The sequence below is a fragment of the Enoplosus armatus genome, chromosome 6 (assembly GCF_043641665.1).
Source record: "Enoplosus armatus isolate fEnoArm2 chromosome 6, fEnoArm2.hap1, whole genome shotgun sequence".
NCBI classification, from domain to species: domain Eukaryota; kingdom Metazoa; phylum Chordata; class Actinopteri; order Centrarchiformes; family Enoplosidae; genus Enoplosus; species Enoplosus armatus.
Window position 1 is genome coordinate 13,466,868 of NC_092185.1, and position 18,465 is coordinate 13,485,332.

At 43.5% G+C, this 18,465-nt stretch overlaps 1 protein-coding gene across 1 annotated transcript in view; it reads left to right on the top strand.

Moving 5' to 3' along the window:
• The window catches only part of LOC139286581 (reelin-like), an 87,982-nt gene that overhangs the window by 63,715 nt on the left and 5,802 nt on the right, over positions 1 to 18,465 (top strand). Inside the window, exons 21-57 of the mRNA XM_070907436.1 lie at positions 146 to 338; positions 1,150 to 1,262; positions 3,112 to 3,249; positions 3,473 to 3,659; positions 4,657 to 4,862; positions 5,024 to 5,195; positions 5,456 to 5,662; positions 5,763 to 5,998; positions 6,137 to 6,294; positions 6,401 to 6,608; positions 6,719 to 6,795; positions 7,317 to 7,475; positions 7,577 to 7,771; positions 9,352 to 9,625; positions 9,743 to 9,883; positions 9,982 to 10,159; positions 10,286 to 10,370; positions 10,469 to 10,651; positions 10,794 to 10,962; positions 11,108 to 11,213; positions 11,335 to 11,561; positions 11,723 to 11,946; positions 12,457 to 12,607; positions 12,729 to 12,987; positions 13,177 to 13,426; positions 13,965 to 14,133; positions 14,395 to 14,535; positions 14,699 to 14,876; positions 15,725 to 15,918; positions 16,020 to 16,270; positions 16,354 to 16,508; positions 16,630 to 16,844; positions 17,055 to 17,232; positions 17,360 to 17,535; positions 17,632 to 17,738; positions 17,869 to 18,111; positions 18,218 to 18,393. Coding sequence (XP_070763537.1) covers positions 146 to 338; positions 1,150 to 1,262; positions 3,112 to 3,249; positions 3,473 to 3,659; positions 4,657 to 4,862; positions 5,024 to 5,195; positions 5,456 to 5,662; positions 5,763 to 5,998; positions 6,137 to 6,294; positions 6,401 to 6,608; positions 6,719 to 6,795; positions 7,317 to 7,475; positions 7,577 to 7,771; positions 9,352 to 9,625; positions 9,743 to 9,883; positions 9,982 to 10,159; positions 10,286 to 10,370; positions 10,469 to 10,651; positions 10,794 to 10,962; positions 11,108 to 11,213; positions 11,335 to 11,561; positions 11,723 to 11,946; positions 12,457 to 12,607; positions 12,729 to 12,987; positions 13,177 to 13,426; positions 13,965 to 14,133; positions 14,395 to 14,535; positions 14,699 to 14,876; positions 15,725 to 15,918; positions 16,020 to 16,270; positions 16,354 to 16,508; positions 16,630 to 16,844; positions 17,055 to 17,232; positions 17,360 to 17,535; positions 17,632 to 17,738; positions 17,869 to 18,111; positions 18,218 to 18,393 — 6,679 coding nt within the window. The remainder of the gene's footprint in view (positions 1 to 145; positions 339 to 1,149; positions 1,263 to 3,111; positions 3,250 to 3,472; positions 3,660 to 4,656; positions 4,863 to 5,023; positions 5,196 to 5,455; positions 5,663 to 5,762; positions 5,999 to 6,136; positions 6,295 to 6,400; positions 6,609 to 6,718; positions 6,796 to 7,316; positions 7,476 to 7,576; positions 7,772 to 9,351; positions 9,626 to 9,742; positions 9,884 to 9,981; positions 10,160 to 10,285; positions 10,371 to 10,468; positions 10,652 to 10,793; positions 10,963 to 11,107; positions 11,214 to 11,334; positions 11,562 to 11,722; positions 11,947 to 12,456; positions 12,608 to 12,728; positions 12,988 to 13,176; positions 13,427 to 13,964; positions 14,134 to 14,394; positions 14,536 to 14,698; positions 14,877 to 15,724; positions 15,919 to 16,019; positions 16,271 to 16,353; positions 16,509 to 16,629; positions 16,845 to 17,054; positions 17,233 to 17,359; positions 17,536 to 17,631; positions 17,739 to 17,868; positions 18,112 to 18,217; positions 18,394 to 18,465) is intronic.

Below are 18,465 nucleotides of genomic sequence, written 5' to 3' on the forward strand. Positions count from 1 at the left end.
CTACAAACAAAACATTTTGCCATTAAAACCATTTGAAAGATGCTACAATCACATACAAATTATACACACAGTGGCTTAAAGATGGTGTACCACAGCATATGACATACAGTATGATCTCCTCTCTTCCTCCATGTTATTACTCTAGTTTCTCTGGTGAGCCCAGCCCTGGCTCCAGTATCCGTTATGTGGAAACTCAGTCAATGCAGATCGGAGCCTCCTACAGTCTACAGTTCTCATTGGTCATGGGCTGTGGCCGCGAGCCCTCCCCTCACATTGACACTCAGGTCCGCCTGGAGTTCTCCACCAACCACGGCCTCACCTGGCACCTGGTCAAAGAGGTAAGGAGCGTGAAACATATTCAACTGTGTTCCCCGTGTTTAGTGATTGTTACCATCTGATCCCTTTTGTTTTCACAGCCTGGCTTACACCTTTGTTTATGACGAAAACTTGCAGAAGTCATCCTGTAGAGAGAGATCAAACATATCATTTATTCATGATCATGAATATTGATTTACCCATTACAGCCTCAGTAATAATGTGTAAATAATGAGAGTCTTTAAATGTGGCACTTTGTTTCAGATGAGAAATTATCGCAATTACTTTTTATCATCCTACTATTAGCAAATACATGGCAATACTTGAATCAGCAAGCAGATTATCTTCCCATGATTCAACAAAGATTTTCTGTGATCACAACTGGCTCATAAATATTCATAAGGCACCAAAGTATCTGCCAAGATTTTTATTGCCTTTGGAATTGAATAGGGCGTAATGAGTCCTCCATCAGTGAATTTTCTCTAATTCTCCCTTGTGCATGAAAATGCAGTCATCTGGCAAGTGCAGAATGCAACTCGCTGAAAGTCCTGTACTGTTAATCCTTGCTTGTCTTCCAGTGTTCAAGGTCAGAGACACTATAATCCTGCATTAGCCTTTTATATGCATACACTGTGGGGCTAGTGCAGCCTCAGGGTGTGTCTGCAGTTTATCATACTGTTTCTGAAGAACTTAGCTACAAAACAAAATTCACAATGTGAATGAAAAACTTTGTTTTATCAATTCTGAGTAATCAACATTTAGCAATTCCTTTTCCTCCAAATGGGTATACAATAAAAAGTGTATTGTAGTGAAACCCCTCCCTTCTTTCACTAGGCCTGTCTGCCTGGCATGCCAAGCTGCTCTGAGTTTACAGCTCCCAGTGTCTACCACCCTTCAGAGTTCAAAGACTGGAGACGCATCACTCTGTCTCTGCCTCAGAAGACATGGTAAGTAATGCACATCTGTTCAATAGACAGAAGAAAAGAAAAGATTGAAGAAGAAAGTGCCCTCTGGGATAGTTTGTTATCTGATCTTATTTTCATGCTGTTTTGTGCAGTTAACAAGCGTAATGCACCTGAAATACAGTCAGATGTATAACATAAAGCTGAAAAAGACGACACTTGGAAGCATCCACACCTATTACTGTTAATGGCTGCATGTCCACACATACTTTACATACATAGACACACACATCCATACACAGCTACAGACATGTGCACAAACTATTTCACAACCAACTCTGCTTTAAAAAAGTGGAGAATGCTTTGTTCACAATCAAATTCAGATGTGCATGATATGTAATGCATGATAACAAAGACCCCCCCCCCCTCCCCCCACACACACACAAACACATCTCAAATATTTATTACACTTTTGGGGTCTTGGTTTGGCTTGTTTTTTGGTGCAGATGGCAAAACGAGAGATAACATCTCCTTGTATTTATTTTGAAAAACATCAACACTAAAAAAAGTAACTCATGGGCCATTAACATCTGGTCAATCCAGCAATCTAAAAGAACACAAAAAGCAGTATGTCAGTATTGCTCCAACTCAATTACAAAATTATGCACACTCGAAGGAATACAGAAAGGACCCAACACTTTTTAGTCAACTTATTATGGTAAGATATCCACAGCGTTGTGGAGAGAAGGGTTTGTGACTCAGTCCGTTTTAAACAGACACACTCGAGAGATGCCAACACAAATGGGGTGCACCAGACAGAGACACTCTCTGTCTGGTTCACTACTCCTTGTCTGGAAAAATATGGCATCTAAATGATATGGCAGGTTCCTCTAGCTCTGGCTTTTCATTTGTGTTTGCGATACCAGTGATTCTAGCCACTCTATGAGCTCAGATAATCTGACAACCATGTGTTAGCTAACAGTCAACAGCTGATACACTGCCAAAGCTTGGTCGGATGAACTCAAACTTTTGAATTTGTGTTCTGCCTGTGCCAATACAACGACTGTGATTACATTGTATTAGATTGATAAGACTGTGATTACTCAGTTTAAAGGGAGAGCAGAACTGAATCAAGTCCCATACTGACCCAGTCATCCTGTTTGTGAGGAATATATGTACTGTTACAGCCCTAGCTCACACATGTATTAAATCAAATAATCACATAAACCTTCCGCACTAAGCACTGTGACCTCCACCTCCATTTCATTCGACTCCCCAGCTCCTAAATAAAGGTGGTCTAATCTCCTGCAAGGTGTGATGAGAGGTCACAGGGTCATGGCAGTAAATGATAATAAAACAGTCGTGGCCAGCTCTGTATGATCAGGAGGTGGTCTGAGTTGATATGGGTCACCGAAGCAGCAGACCAGGAAACCTCTATGCTATATAATCCCCAATATATCTGACTATCTACGCTTCTACAACCATTTGTCATTGCTGTACATGCACCAAACACACCCACATGCACAAACATGTACCCACACACATTCACACCCCTTAACCAGAGATGATGTGATGATGATCTTGCCCTCTCTCTGACATTCACACAAATAGGAAAATAGACATACACACATGTGGTAGGGTTAATCTTTACCTGCCAGAACACTAAATCCACAAATCTCTATCCCCAGTAGAGAAGCAGATTAGTGAGTATAACATGATGGTGTGGTTGACATGCAAGCAATCACTGTTGATAACATTATATTACTTTCCTATAAATTATAACTAATCAGTGCAGTGTACATTTTGTTCATTTTCTAGAGTTAAACAGTTTGTGTGTGTGTGTGTGTGTGTGTGTGTGTGTGTGTGTGTGTGTGTGTGTGCCCTCTGTGTTCAGGTCCAGTGCCACACGGTTCCGCTGGATCCAGAACTACTATGGAGAGCAGGATGAGTGGGCCCTGGATGACATCTACATCGGCCAGCAGTGTCCTAACATGTGCCACGGACATGGTTGGTGTGACCATGGACACTGCAGGTCTGTTTTCACACACACACACACACACACACACACACACACACACACACACACACACACACACACTCATTAAACATCTTGAGGTTGTTCTTTATTACTTTTTCAATATCACTCAACATGGAGGCCCATAAATATCTTTTGATGGATGTTTGTGGGATTCATATTAAAGTATAGATGAACCCAGAGAAAAAACACAAATTTCTGCCGCTGTCTTCTCTTGTAGGTGTGACGATGGCTTCTCTGGAACAGATTGCCAGCCCTCCGCCCCCCTCTCCTCCAGTGTACTCTCTGACTTTGAGTCCCAGGATGCATTGCTGGCCACATGGCAGGAGGTGATTGGTGGAGAGGTGGTAACCCCTGACATGGGCTGTGGTGTGGTCTCATCTGGATCGTCATTGTACTTCAGCAAGGTAAAACTACTATAGATTTGCAATCTTCAAGGAATAAAATATATATAATATAAAGCAAAATATAATACTGTGGTAGCCGGGTGAGTAATGGTAAAACATATAAACTGTAAACATTTCTGTTAGTTATCAGGGTATCCAACAAGATTAAAGTTAACAGATTAAAATAAGTTTTGATGGAAAGTTATGCCACGGGCAAAGGACCAAGTGATTTGGCTTTTGGTGCAAATCCAGATCCAGGCGCAGATCCAGGAACTTTTTAAACAATTTCTTAACATCGCAAGAATGCAGCATTTTTGAGAATTTTCATATTTTTTTCATAAACCACACACACATGCTTCTAAGAAAAAAATCTGGCACATGAATCCTTTCATTGTCCCTCTGCTTTTTGGTGTAAATCCAGATCTAGATTAAAAATGTAAAAATATTTTGTGTTACTGAAATAACTAATTTAGATGATTGAGCAAACATGGCAGAGGTACAGTATGTAATCTCTGATTCCTTTCTAGTTTTTACTGCCAAAAATCGCTGATCTTTGGCCTCTGAATTACCTCTACCCTGAAAATGTATAATGTATTAGAATACTTGATTCTGATTGGATGGAGGCTTTTCGAAATTCGAGTCAGCTGCACTCTTCTGATGTATTGTAACAACCTCATCACTTTTCTAAATTAGTACGCACAGCTGGAAATCTACTTGTTGCAGCTGTTACCAGGAAACAGCCTCTCCTGTTTGTTTGTGTTTTTGTTGCAGTAACATTCATTCCAGGATTGACACAGATATTGGCAAAACAAAGTTTCTGTTTAAAGAGTGCGTTGCCCCACAATACCAACAATGTTTATATTTTGATCACTGGAAAGTGGCCATTATACAGTATAAGTGGGACATCTACCCTGACCCATGGTTATAAAAAATAACGCACTTTACTTTACTTTATGTAGTGCTGCTCCTTGTTGATTATCCCGCACTTAATATGTACAAATATGTGTGTGGTCGTCAGGCTGGGCTGAGGCAGCTGGTGAGCTGGGACCTGGACACTGAATGGGCGGAGTTTGTGCAGTTCTACCTGCGTGTGGGCGGAGACTGGGCGGAGTGTAACCAGGCCGACAGCAGGGAGGAAGGAGTGCTGTTGCAGTACAGCAACGACGGAGGCATCAGCTGGGGCCTCATTGCTGAGATGTACTTCACTGACTTCACCAAGCCTCGGTGAGAAATCTGGGCATGAACAGGGGAAAATTTACCAGTGCACAACATCTGCTTTAACCTTTTCTTGTAGTCTATATGGGACAAGAGTTTTAGCTGTGTCTGGGGTGATTGTATACTTTGGAAAAGAACTGTGAATAACCTGTCTCTTCTTCCGTTCTCAGCTTTGTCCACTATGAGCTTCCCTTAGCCTCTAAGACGCCCTCCACAAGGTTTCGTTGGTGGCAGCCTCTTCACTCTGGGGATGGTTATGACCAGTGGGCAATTGATGATGTCATAATTTTGTCAGAGAGGGAGAAACACATCATCCCCATGGCCAATCCAACACTGCCACAGGTCAGGATATATTTGAGGAGGTTTGCCTTTAACTTATCATTTGTGCTCTGACCTTGTGCAGCAGCTTCAGCTTCATCTTGATATATTACTTCTTTTGTTGTAATGGAAAGTGTCAGCCAAACTGAGATAGAACAGCTATAAAATCTTGAATCTTTCCTGAAGTGTATCCCTTTATCTTATGAGAAATACGTTCTGCTGCAGACACTGGTACCTGTTACACAAAACACTACAATAAACTTGCCTGTCCTCTGTCTATACAGAACTTTTATGAGAAGCCAGCATTCGACTACCCTCTGAACCAGATGAGTGTGTGGCTGATGCTGGGTAATGAAGGCATGGAGAGGGAAAGCAACAACACCTTCTGTGCCCCAACGCCCTCTGCTATGGTGTTTGGGCGCTCTGATGGGGATAGGGTGGCCGTCACCAGAGACCTGGCCCTGCGCCCTGGCTACACTCTTCAGTTTAAGGTAAAAAAAGGAAAAAAAGACGAAGTTGAAAAACAGGCACACAATACTACTTAATCATTAAATTGTTCTTTAATTTTCTGTCCTTTGTTTCCCCTACCAGTTGAACATAGGCTGTGAGTCAGAGTTCAGTGCGTCTGCCCCAGTCCTGCTGCAGTACTCCCATGATGCTGGTCGTACCTGGGCCCTGGTGAGAGAGGGCTGTTACCCAGGAACCCCAGGGGCAGGAGTCTGTGAGGGCAGTGGTCGTGAGCTTAGAGAGCCCACTGTCTACAACACTGGAGACTATGAACAGTGGACCAGGGTCACTGTGGTCATACCACGCAATGTTGCAGCCAGGTAGCTATGGTAACATGCATGCAATTGGATCTGTTGTTGTTAAAGTGATTTTATACATTTTCATTTGTACACAAAATATTTTTAGTAGCATTTGACGAGCATAATTTAAATGTATTCTGTACCTAATCCTTTTCCCAGCAAAACCAGGTTCCGTTGGTTCCAGGAGAGCAGCATATACAGAGATGCTCCACCTTTTTCCTTGGATGGTGTCTACATCTCTGAGCCCTGTCCAAACCACTGTGGGGGGCATGGAGATTGCATCTCTGGAGTCTGCTTTTGTGATATGGGATACACAGGTACAATGACAGATAGTGAAGGAAAAAGGATGAAACTGAAAGAAATAATAAAGATAATATTTTTCATGCATCTTTGTGTTATATCTTATGACTTTCTTTTCCATAGTGGAGCAGGATAGTTGTGTCCCATCTCTAGCGAGTCCCCCAGAGCTGACTGAGGGCTTTGAGGGGAAGCTGAGCCCACTCTGGCAGAGCCTAAGTGGGGGACAAATTGGAGGCGGCTGTGGCATCATCGGTGAGGGGAAAGCTCTTTACTTTAGTAGCCCTGGGAGGAGGGAAGCACACACAGTGCCTCTAGATACCACGAACACACGGTGAGTGGAATTAACACCTATAAATCTCTCATCTGTTCTGGTGACCAGTTCAGCTGGTGGTTGTTTGTTTAATGTGAAATTGAAATTTAGTTATTACTGTTTGCAAACAGGTTGGTCCAATTCTACATCCGTATTGGCAGCAAGAGTTTGGGGCCCACTTGCACCAGGCCTCGCTCCCGCAATGAAGGTAATCATCACATACTGTATGAAGGCCCTCTGCTGCATTCATGTGGTTGTTCCTGAACAGTGCAGTCTGTAGATAGCAGCTCCACATCTGATCTGATCACTTCACCACTGGCTTGTCTCCATCTGTTCCTTCTCACTCTTTGTCTTTGATCAGTCTTGTGATCCAAGGCTGTGTAGGTACAGATCTGTTCCTCATTGTCAGTGTTTTTTTAAGGAGAATCAAAGTCTAGTGTTGTCTGTTCTATCCTGTTCATCAGTCAGCAGATTGTGGATCTCTAGCCTGCAGCGGTGCTGAAGGCTCAGTCTGATCGTTTCTGCAGCGTCAGATAAAACTCTGCCAGCCTCCTAAACAGCTTGTCTGTAATAATCAGGGCTTCGAGACTGTTATTAGATCCTATAGCATTTTATTATATTGTTTCTTTTTACTTCCTGCTAAATTTACTCATATCTGTGTCTGTGTCTATGAATATTATTTCCCACCTAAAAGTGCTATTCACTCAGCTCTTTCGTCTGTGATTTTAGGTGTCATTGTCCAGTTCTCTACTAACAATGGTGTACAGTGGCAGTTCCTGAGGGAGCTGGACTTTAGTTCCTTCCTGGAGCCCCAAGTAGTGACCATCGAGCTGCCTCCTGCGGCCAAAACCCCATACACAGTATTTCGGTGGTGGCAGCCACAGCAAGGTGAGAACATAATGAGGGTGTAATAGTACAATACTACAGAAAGGCACATAAAAATGATAAAAGTACTTTTCATTTTTACTTCTTTCTCTCCATCCTTGTAGGGAAACACTCTGCCCAGTGGGCTTTGGATGATGTCTTGATTGGTATGAACGACAGCTCCCGAACAGGTTTCCATGACAAGTTCGACGGCATGACCCCTCTGAGGCACAACTGGTACCGCATTCAGGGTGGGGAGGTGACTGTGGACTGCTTGTCTCTGGATACAGCACTTACCTTCAACTCTGAGGCCATTGATAGTGAGTCACACAAACGCATTACTGTTCATGAGCACATACATTTAGAGAAGAGAGTTTAAAAGTACAGAGTTGTCAGTTGTAACTCCTAGACTGGCTCAGAAAGTGTGCGCATGGAAAGTGAAGGAGTAACTCGCTGCTCCCTCAACAATCACTGTCAAGTGGCCCCTGAGTAAGACACTTAACACTCAACTGCTTCAGTGAAGCTGCAGTGTTTGTAGTGAGCAGCCCCGTGTGACTGCGTTGAAGTGAATGAACATAAAGCAGGATGTTACTGACAGCTGAACTACTTAGTTGATTTTGCATGATAAAAAAAGGTAAAAGATAAAACAATAAACACGTACATACATATGCACATTTAGTACACCCCCGACACATACGTTCACATACACACTTACAACAAACCACATAAATGGCTGTACAGTGACATCACAGTATTACCCACACAACGGGCTGAAATTGAATCACCCATTTACTGTGGCGCCGTGGGTCCTGCATTATTAATGAGAGCAAACCTGGATGAACATCCTGCCTGTTATTTATGCTTGCATCAAGCTGTGAGCAGATTTACTCTGCGCAAATATTACATTACAACTGGGGCCATTCATTAAGCGTGCACAGCACGAGCAATTTGGCAACACATCTATAAACATAAAGCTCCCGTGTCCCTGTGTGAACACATAAAGCACTGATTGTCAGACTCCATGGCTGTTCTCATATGTGCTGAAACATGCACACATTTCACTCATAACTCAGCAGTACCAATTATTTTTAAGGCTATGTTTGCATTTGGAGTTGTATTGACTTTGTGTTTTCAGTGCACACTTTTCATTTCATGTGGCACTTTGTTTTGGTTTTTTTTGTTTGTTTGTTAAGATTAGGATATCCTTCAACATATGTAACGGACCTCAGAGTCTTGCCTATTAAGTCTATTAAGAAAACAGAAGAAGCTGTTTTTTTTACACACAATATGAATTTTGTTGGAAAAATCACCATGCCAACACGTACATATGTACACTGAAAACATTTGTGCGTAGTTCCTCTTAAACTATTTGAGCTTTGTTTGGCCCAGTGGCAGCGTCGACACACTGAAAGCAGTGCTGAAGTTCAGTGATTCCCAATAGCTGAAACATGTTGATTTATAGACATGTATACAAAATAATGTTAATGTTAAATAATGTTTCCATGGTGCTGACGTAGCAGACAGATTTGTAATTACGCCTTTTTCATTCAGTCCCGTCTTTCTCTCAGTTTTGTCTTGGATCTATAACCTTGTCTTAACTATATACTATAGATACCAAGTTCTTTACTATATTGTAGCCTATATACTCTATCATAGAGACACACTGTTGTCTGTAATATTCCTATAATATTTCTATGGTCATTCAGTAGCATCTGTGCTGCTGAAAATACACCGCCGGACCAAGCCACCTCTGTAACAAAATATTCAACTAAAATATTTTGACTATGTCCCCCCTGTTAAAAATGAACAAATCACAGACTGATTGTAACCTGGTGTGGATACTAGAGTCAGGTTCTAGTAAATACCAAAAATATGTGTTGCTTTTACACTGTGTCTACAGAGAAGCCAAGATATGCAGAAAGCTGGGACTTCGAGGTGTCAGGCTCATCATTCCTGCAATTTGAGCTGAGTATGGGCTGTAGTAAGTCCACTTCCTTCTCCCATGGTGTGCGACTGGAGTACTCCACAGACTGTGGTCATCACTGGTCTCTCATCACCCCAGAGTGTGTGCCCCCAGCTATTGGTTGCGCTGGTTATACTCAGAGTTCCATCTATACCTCAACCCAGTACAAACACTGGAGGAGGATCACTGTCTACCTGCCCAGTGCTGCTAAGTACGTTGTTTTTAACTTTTATACACAAAATTAGACAGTATTGGTATATTTTCCCATATTTCAGTGCATGAACTCCTGAAGCTACTTTTCTTTACAACTTGCTGTTGAATCCCTCAGTTCCCCCAGAACTCGGTTCCGTTGGATCCAGACCCACTTCACCCCAGGGGCAGAAGGATGGGCTCTAGATAATGTGTTACTTGCCCCTGGCTGCCCCTGGATGTGCTCTGGTCATGGTCTGTGTGACAACGGACGCTGTGTGTAAGTAAAACTGAATTTAATCTTTGGTCATTTTTACACTTATTTTCTGTCTGCATGTAATTCTTACTCACATTATTTATTCTCCCATTCTCACACAGATGTGACAAGGGTTATGGAGGGGCACACTGTGTGCCTTTGGCCCCCCTGCCATCTGTACTGAGAGAGGACTTTAATGAGAACCTGCAGCAGGAGACGTGGCCTGAGGTGTATGGAGCAGAGAGGGGAACTCTGAGCGGAGAGCCTCTTAAATCTGGCACTGCCCTTATCTTCAAAGGGGTAGGGGTCCTAACACAATGTAGAGAACACCCAGAGCAATAAGAATACAGTTAAATCACGTAGACACTGCTTGATTTCTTTAGATCACTGACTTTTCTGACCTAATCCTCGTCTGTTTATTTGTAGGATGGTCTGCGAATGATAGTGTCACGGGATCTGGACTGCACCAACACTCTCTACATCCAGTTCTCCTTCAAATTCATCACTAAAGGTGAAAATAAATTTATTCTTGGTATAGCTATATTTTTGATTAGATAATGTTTTTCCTCAGGATGTTGTCATAATAGTTTATCTTGTGGGCTTTTCTAGGTGTCCCAGAGCGCTCCCATTCAGTGCTGCTGCAGTACTCTGTGAACGGTGGAATCAGCTGGCTGATGTTGGATGAGTTTTACTTCCCAGCTTCTACTGACACACTGTTCCTCCATCTGCCGCTGCCGGCCAGCGCTCAGACCAACGCCACACGCTTCAGACTCTGGCAGCCATACAACAGTGGTGAGTGGACACATTGAGTGGTTGCATATAATTTGTGCTCCTCACATCTGCTGTCTGTTTCTTCTCCACATTCACTTTCCTTCATGCCTCCTGAACCAGTTGAGTCAGTGTGTCATAATCTCCACAATATTATGCCCTCCAGGTAAGAAGGAGGAGGTGTGGGTAATAGATGATCTCATCATTGATGGCAGCTCCTTACACAACCCACCGGTGGTGATAGACAGCTTTGAGGAAGGCCCAAATGAGTCCAACTGGCTGTTCTTCCCCGGGGGAAACACTGGCCTCTACTGCCCCTACCAGAAGACTGGACTGTAAGAAAAACATTTTGAATGTTGAAAATGGCGGTGTCATGACAGTTTTTCTGTTTTTATATAATTCATGAACCCAGTGGTGATGAAACTTGCAAAAAGATGTTTACACTTGGCTAATCTTTGTGTTTATGTGTAATTGGTGCAGGGAGGAGGATGAGTCAGCCATGGTGTTTGTCTCCAGCGAGCTTGGAGAGCACTCCATTACCACCAGGGACATTGACGTAAATGAGAACACCATCATCCAGTTTGAGGTACACAGACATAGCCCTGATGACTTCTTTTTCAAAGCAACAATCATCATACTTACTCATTCAAAACATAAATCATGGCTCGTCATCTTCGCTGATGTTGTGTGCATTTATGTCTCTCCAGATTAATGTGGGCTGCACAGCTGAGAGCTCCTCCGCCCACCCAGTGCGTCTTGAGTTCTCACGGGATTTTGGTGCCACATGGCACCTGTTGGTGCCCCTGTGTGCTGGCGCACCCCAGCCCTCCTCGCTGTGCTCCACAGAGCTCCACCCTGCCAGCATCTATTTCCCTGGTACAACTCAGGGCTGGAGGAGGGAAGTCATTCACTTTGGCAAGCTTCGCCTCTGCGGGTAAGGACTGGATACATCCTGCAGCAGATATGCAAAAGAACAAGGGGAAATGTTTTGGGAGACTTTTTCAAATTCTTATAATACAAGATAATATCTATAATATGTAATAACTCTGTCTGCCTCTCTCAGTCTCTAATCATTGCATTTTGGCCTCCATACAGGTCAGTGAGGTTCCGTTGGTATCAGGGTTTCTTTTCAACTGGTTCTGCTCCTCCAACATGGGCATTAGACAACGTCTACATTGGCCCACAGTGTCAGGACATGTGTAATGGTCACGGGGCTTGTGTGGGTGGAACCCACTGTGTGTGTGACCCCGGTTACTCTGGACCTGACTGCTCTGTGCCTGACACCCCCAACCCTGACTTCCTCAAGGAGGACTTTGAAGGTACACCAACATACAGATGCACACAAAAAGCCATCAGGAAGTAGGCAGTTTTCTGAAAATGTATGTTGGAGAGGGCATAGTATTTATTGATAAGTCGGAGTTATCAGAAATCCAAATCTGTGGTGATATTGCTCTGAGTATGATCATGTGGTCATTGCATGCTGATAATAGCTTAGAGTCAGCTTATCTTACCTTTTCTAACACACTTAAAATGCCCTCAAAGTACATTTGTTTTTTGATGAGTTAAGATAAGGATCTCATTCAGGCCAAAATGCTTTTTAAGACTTTTGGAAATATTGCAATTGTGAAGCTTATTGCATACGTCGTTATTCTTCAATCTTCAATTAATTTTGATGTTATGTTATTTTTTTATTAGTGCTCAGTAAATAAACGTCCTATTTGGACGTCAGATTTCCTGCTTTGTTAAATCATCATATGATGGATTTATGATTGTGTGTTAACTGTTTTGTTGCTTTCTATGTGTGTTGGTGTACGTACTTGTGTCTCTAGGGGGAGCTGTGGATGCTGAGCGTTTCAGACTACTGAGCGGTGGTAAGCCATCCAGGAAGTGTGGTATCATGTCGAGCGGGAACCACCTGTTCTTCAGCGAGGACGGCTTGCGCATGTTGGTCACCAATGACATGGACCTGTCAAATGCCAGGTATAGTCACAGCTACACAAACAAAAGCACACAAGCACTTCCTATGCCAATGTCACAAATGTTTTGTTGATGAATTTACAGTTTTCAGTGATAATCTCGTGTTAATGGCGGTACTCTGCAGGTTTGTTCAATTCTTCCTACGTCTTGGCTGTGGTAAAGCGGCTCCAGACCCTCGCTCCCAGCCAGTTTTGCTGCAGTTCTCTGCAGATGGAGGTCTTACCTGGGGCCTCCTCCAGGAATTTCTGTTCAGCAACAACAGTAATCAGGCTCGCCTGGTGGCCCTAGAGATCCCGCTGCGTGCCCGCACGCCTTCCACCCGCCTCCGCTGGTGGCAGCCCTCTGAGAATGGACACTTTTACAGCCCATGGGTCATTGACCAGGTACAGTCAGTGGGGATCCATCTAACCATCCATCCCTCAACAAGTCTTTTAATCATTTCTATTCAAGCATTGAAACATCATGGCTGTTATCCATCCAAACCTTCATTTTTTCATCCCATGTGAATTTAGTTTCCACTTTCCCTGCCTTCTTCACATTAACTATGCAAACATTTATCTTTTATTCCCTAGGTGGTAGTAGGTGGCAGTGCCAGTGGCTGGGGACCTTTGGAAGATGATTTCTCCTCAATTGACGGGCGCTCATGGCTCCTCCACCCTGGAGGAACTCGAATGCCTGTTTGTGGCTCTGATGGACCTGCTTTTGCATTCATAGAGAAGTCCAACACTCGCTATGCTGTCACAACTGACATCAGTTTGGGTCAAGACGCCTTCATCCAGTTTGATTTTTCTGCTTCCTGCTCTGTCACCAACTCCTGCTACTGTAAGCAACAAGAAGCGTGAAGAAGCCTTGATTGGTTATCAATACTGAATAGGGCTACAACTAACGATTATTTTCATTATCAATTAATCTACCAATTATTTTCTCATTAATTGTTTTAGCTATAAAATGTCAGAAAAGTAAAATTTCCAACAGCTGAAGGTTTTATTTAACCTTCAGTCCAAAGCACACGCATGTTCAGTTACTATAATGACAAAGAAAAGCATAACAATTCTAACATTTGAGAAGCTGAAACCAGTAAATGTGGCATTCTTCTTGAAAAGTGACGAAATTGATAATCAATTATCACAATAGTTGCAAAATAGTTTTTGGACGATCGACTAATCAATCAATCGTTGCAGCTCTGATGCTGAAAAAGATATTAATGTCTGCATGTAAAAGTGTGTGATAGAGAAGAAGTGAAAATAAGTCCTAACATTCTATATTTAGTTTTTAGACTGCCTAGCTGTTTATGTTGGAAGTTGTTAATGCAGTTTCATGAATATACATAATGTTGGCAGTTGTGTTTCTCTCTCTGCAGCCGTAGAGTTGGAGTATTCTCTGGATCTGGGTCTGACCTGGCAGCCTGTGGTCAGAGACTGTCTGCCTACAAGCCCTGACTGCACTTCTTACACCCTGCAGAGGCTGCTTGTTTCTGACACTTATAACAAATGGGGCCGTGTTACCCTGCCCATCCCATCATATGCCAGGTCAGCACTGCCCTCGGACACATGGACAGCTTTGTTTAGCTTATAACATATCCTGATTCTGCAGTATACTCTCAGATTTCAGAAGTCCGTAAGTGGCCGTGATGTAGCTGTTCCTTTGCAAACACAGTTGGACTACATTACAATCTGATAGAAATCATATTGTGCCATGTCAGGATTTACAGTTTAATTTCTTGCAATATCATTTATTTTAACTTAACTTTAACTGTGAAATGTGTCTGTGACTTTGATTAATGTCTTTAGGTCTCCAGCCACGAGATTCCGTTGGTTCCAGCAGGCTCCCTTCGACAAGCAGCAGACTTGGGCTCTGGATAACCTCTACATTGGAGATGGCTGCCCTGATATGTGTTCTGGACACGGGCGCTGCCAACAGAGCTCCTGTGTGTAAGTAACGGCAGCTTCGTGCATGCATAAAGTAGTTTTTATTGTAAATGTCTGGAATGTCAGCTGCTATTTGTTTGTGATATTTCCATAACCTCACTGTAACTTGATGGCCAGCTTGTCTTTGACTCTGATTATTTGTATCTGATTCCACCATCCTCCACAGGTGTGACCCAGAGTGGGGTGGAGAGTACTGTGATGAGCCTGTGGTTCCTCTGCCCTCCCAGCTGAAGGACAGCTTCAGTCGTGCTCCCTCGCTCAGCCACTGGCACGTACTCACCGGTGGGAAACTCAGCACTGTGTGTGGAGCTGTGGCCTCTGGAGCTGCTCTGCACTTCAGTGGGGTAAATATACATCCACCATCTTTGTCCACCCTCTTTGTTTGATTCTTTTTGTTTTTGTATTTCTTTCTTACTTTTTTTACAACATTTTCTATGGTGGAGGATAAATAAAATGCATTCATATTCTGAAATAGAGTTTTCACACATCCTCTGGGGCATTTACTTTAAACACTGGTTTGTACAAATTAAAATGCTCAATCCAGTTTCCTCCTCACACGTTAAATTATCCCGTAATTTTGTTCTCTACTGGTTCATGATATCTTCATGTGAACATGAGCTATGCATTAACCCACCATCCACTCTGCTGAACAAACTTCTTCAATACAGACTGCCAAAGCACTGCCATGTGCTGATTCAATGGGGCAAGCAGATGATACAGAGATAGTTCAATAGATAGACATCTAACAGTATCTGAAAGATGCTGCTTCAAGTATTAATCTGTTGAATAAAAGACCACAAAGTAAGTAGCTGTCAGCCCTTATGTACAGCTTAAGTTTTCCTGAAGCACTTAGGGCTGTGTTGTAAATAGATACCTATTGACAGGCTGATCTTGGACAGACACACTGCCAGAGAAACCTCTTAAGAGTGGCTGTTAAGGTCTAACATTAAGCTGCATCAAGATAAATTGCTACTGTGGTTAAAGTTCAAACTTTACCAATATATTTATACCAAAGTCAGTTTTATTATTCAGGAAAAGTTCCAGTAATGTTCTCTGTAATAAAAATGAGACTATCTGTTTTGAGAAGGATGATATAGTTAAATAGATAAATAGAAGAGAGACAGGCATCCATCCATCACAGGCCTAGAGTGGATGGGCCCCTGACTACATTTCTTTATGCGTCTGTGCACAGAGTTGCAGCCGTCAGCTAGTGACAGTGGACCTGAACCTGACCAACGCTGAGTTCATCCAGTTCTACTTCATGTACGGCTGCATGATCCCACCTAGCAACCGTAACCAGGGTGTGCTTCTGGAGTACAGTTTGAATGGAGGAATCAACTGGCACCTACTGACAGAGATCTTCTATGATCTGTACACAAAACCTGGGTGAGTTTTTTCACCAACACATGGACATAACTACTCACACACACCGGAGTGAAGTGTGAAGCAGGTTGTCTGTGACTTTCTTCATGTTTTTGTCTGTTCAGGTTTGTGAATGTGCTGCTGCCCCCTGCTGCCCGTCAGGAAGGAGTGCGTGTGCGATGGTGGCAGCCACTGCATGAGGGAGCAGACCACAGTGATTGGGCTCTGGATAACGTCCTCATCGCAGGCTCAGACTCACGAGCGCAGATATCTGACACATTTGGAGGGGTGGCCCTGCCCAACCATGAGAGAACTCCTGCTGATGGGACCTCAGGAAGGATAGGGCAACTGAGCGAGCAGGAGGAAACACCCATAGGTATTTCTGAGTCAATTCCTCAATTAAACAATATACAGTAATTTCCCTTTGCTCAACAGAGCCTCTTCTTTCTTTGCTCTTAGTGAGCGATCATTGGTTGTTCTCCGAGGACTGCTCAGTGCAGCGTTTCTGCAGCTCTCCTGATGGAGTGATGGTGTGTGGCAATGCTGATGGGAGAGAGGTGTATGCTGTCACACATGATATTATTCCTGACAAGGGCTGGGTCATGCAGTTCAAGGTAACTAATGAGTCTAAAATGACATATAGGCAATATAAACATTTATTTGTATTGTGTGATGTTGGTGATTATTGCTATGATGGTGAAATTACTTTGTTAATATCTGTGTGTGTTGATTTAGATTGCAGTAGGCTGCAGCGTGCCAGAGCGTCATGCAGACCGACAAGTTCATGTTCAGTATTCGGTGGACTTTGGAGTGACCTGGAAGTACCTGGTGCCCCAGTGCCTGCCTGCTGACCCCCGCTGTGGAGGTCAGGTCTCCCAGCCGTCGGTCTTCTTCCCTGCTGAAGGCTGGAAGAGGGCAGTCTATCCCCTTCCTGACAGCCTGGCTAACACGTGAGTCATCCTACCTCATGTCTTTCTCCACATGCCTTTGACAAAACATACACTACTGCTTCATATTTAATAGTATCATTATGGCATGCGTAGCCTAAATTATTGATAGATCAAATTGTTGTCATCATATTAATTATTAAAACCATTGTCATATAAATCATGAAAATGGTATGCATGTTGTTTGACTAACCTCTCCTGTCTTTTTCTTAGCGCGGTGCGCTTCCGGTTTTACCAGCAGCACTCAGACATTCAGTGGGGTGTGGAGAACTTTTACATCGGGCCAGCGTGTGACAGCCACTGTGGGGGACATGGAGATTGTCTGGATCAGCGCTGTCTCTGTGACCCAGGATTCACTGGACCAAACTGCTACGCCAGCACTGCTCTAAAGGTAGAGTCTGACTCTACAAAAAACTCTAGCGTGAAAAACAGATTAGCAAATAAAAAGATTTATTTATCAGAATTTATCTGACCAATATGGTCCGTGATTGAGATATGCGTGTCTTGTTTTTTCGTAGGCATCTCTGAAGGAGCGTTTTGACTGGGAGGGGGCAGCAGGGCCTCAGTGGCAGGTGCTGGAGGGCGGTAGGCCCTGTACAGACTGCGGTGTGCTGGTAGAAGGGACAGCCCTGTACTTTGGAGGGGCTGATGCCAGACAGGCTGTCACTGCTGATCTGGACCTCCGGGGAGCCAAGTTAGTGCTCAGCTTCTGTCAACCACAGCGAGAAGTTTTCTTTAAATATTCTGCGACTCTAAGTGCATTTTGAACAGTGAACCTTTTTGTGGACAGGTTTGTGGAGTACTGGGCCAGGATTGGAAGTGAAGATAACATGACCATGTGCCACCGTCCAACTTGTCGCAAAGAGGGAGTGCTGCTGGACTACTCTACTGATGGAGGTGCACTGACAACATCCGTACATACAGTGCATTGTGTATTTTTCCTTTTTCATCATCAGTTTATGATTTCTTCTTTCCCTGATTATCTACCTTCTTTAATTTTCTCTTTCTGTCCATATCTATTCCTCAGGTGTGTCCTGGACACTGCTGCATGAGATGGACTATCTGAAGTATGTGTCAGTGAGGAGAGATTATATCGTCCTCCCAGAGGGAGCTCTGACCAATGCTACTCGTCTACGCTGGTGGCAACCATTTACCATTTCCTCTGGCCTCGCCACCCCCAGCCTGGAGAGAGCCCAGTGGGCCATAGACAACATCTTGGTGGGGGGGTCAGACATCAACCCATCCACTCTGCTTGACACCTTTGATGATGGTGAGTTTGTTTATGTCAACAAAGCCTGACAACTCACCTGCCATGACAAATGATTTCATGTTCTGGAAACCACGTTGACTCTTTTAATGTCTTTGCCGTTCACCAGAGGGTGTTTCTCATGAGGAAAGCTGGAGTTTCTACCCTAATGCTGTGCGCACAGCTGGCTTCTGTGGAAACCCCTCATTCCACCTATACTGGCCAAACAAGAACCAAGACAGGACACACAACATCCTGGCCACACGAGAACTCATAGTGCAGCCTGGATATATTCTACAGTTTAAGGTACAGTACTGCAAGATAGCCACACACCTTTGTCTTTAAAGGTGTTAAAGACAAAGGTGTCTCTCCTGTTCT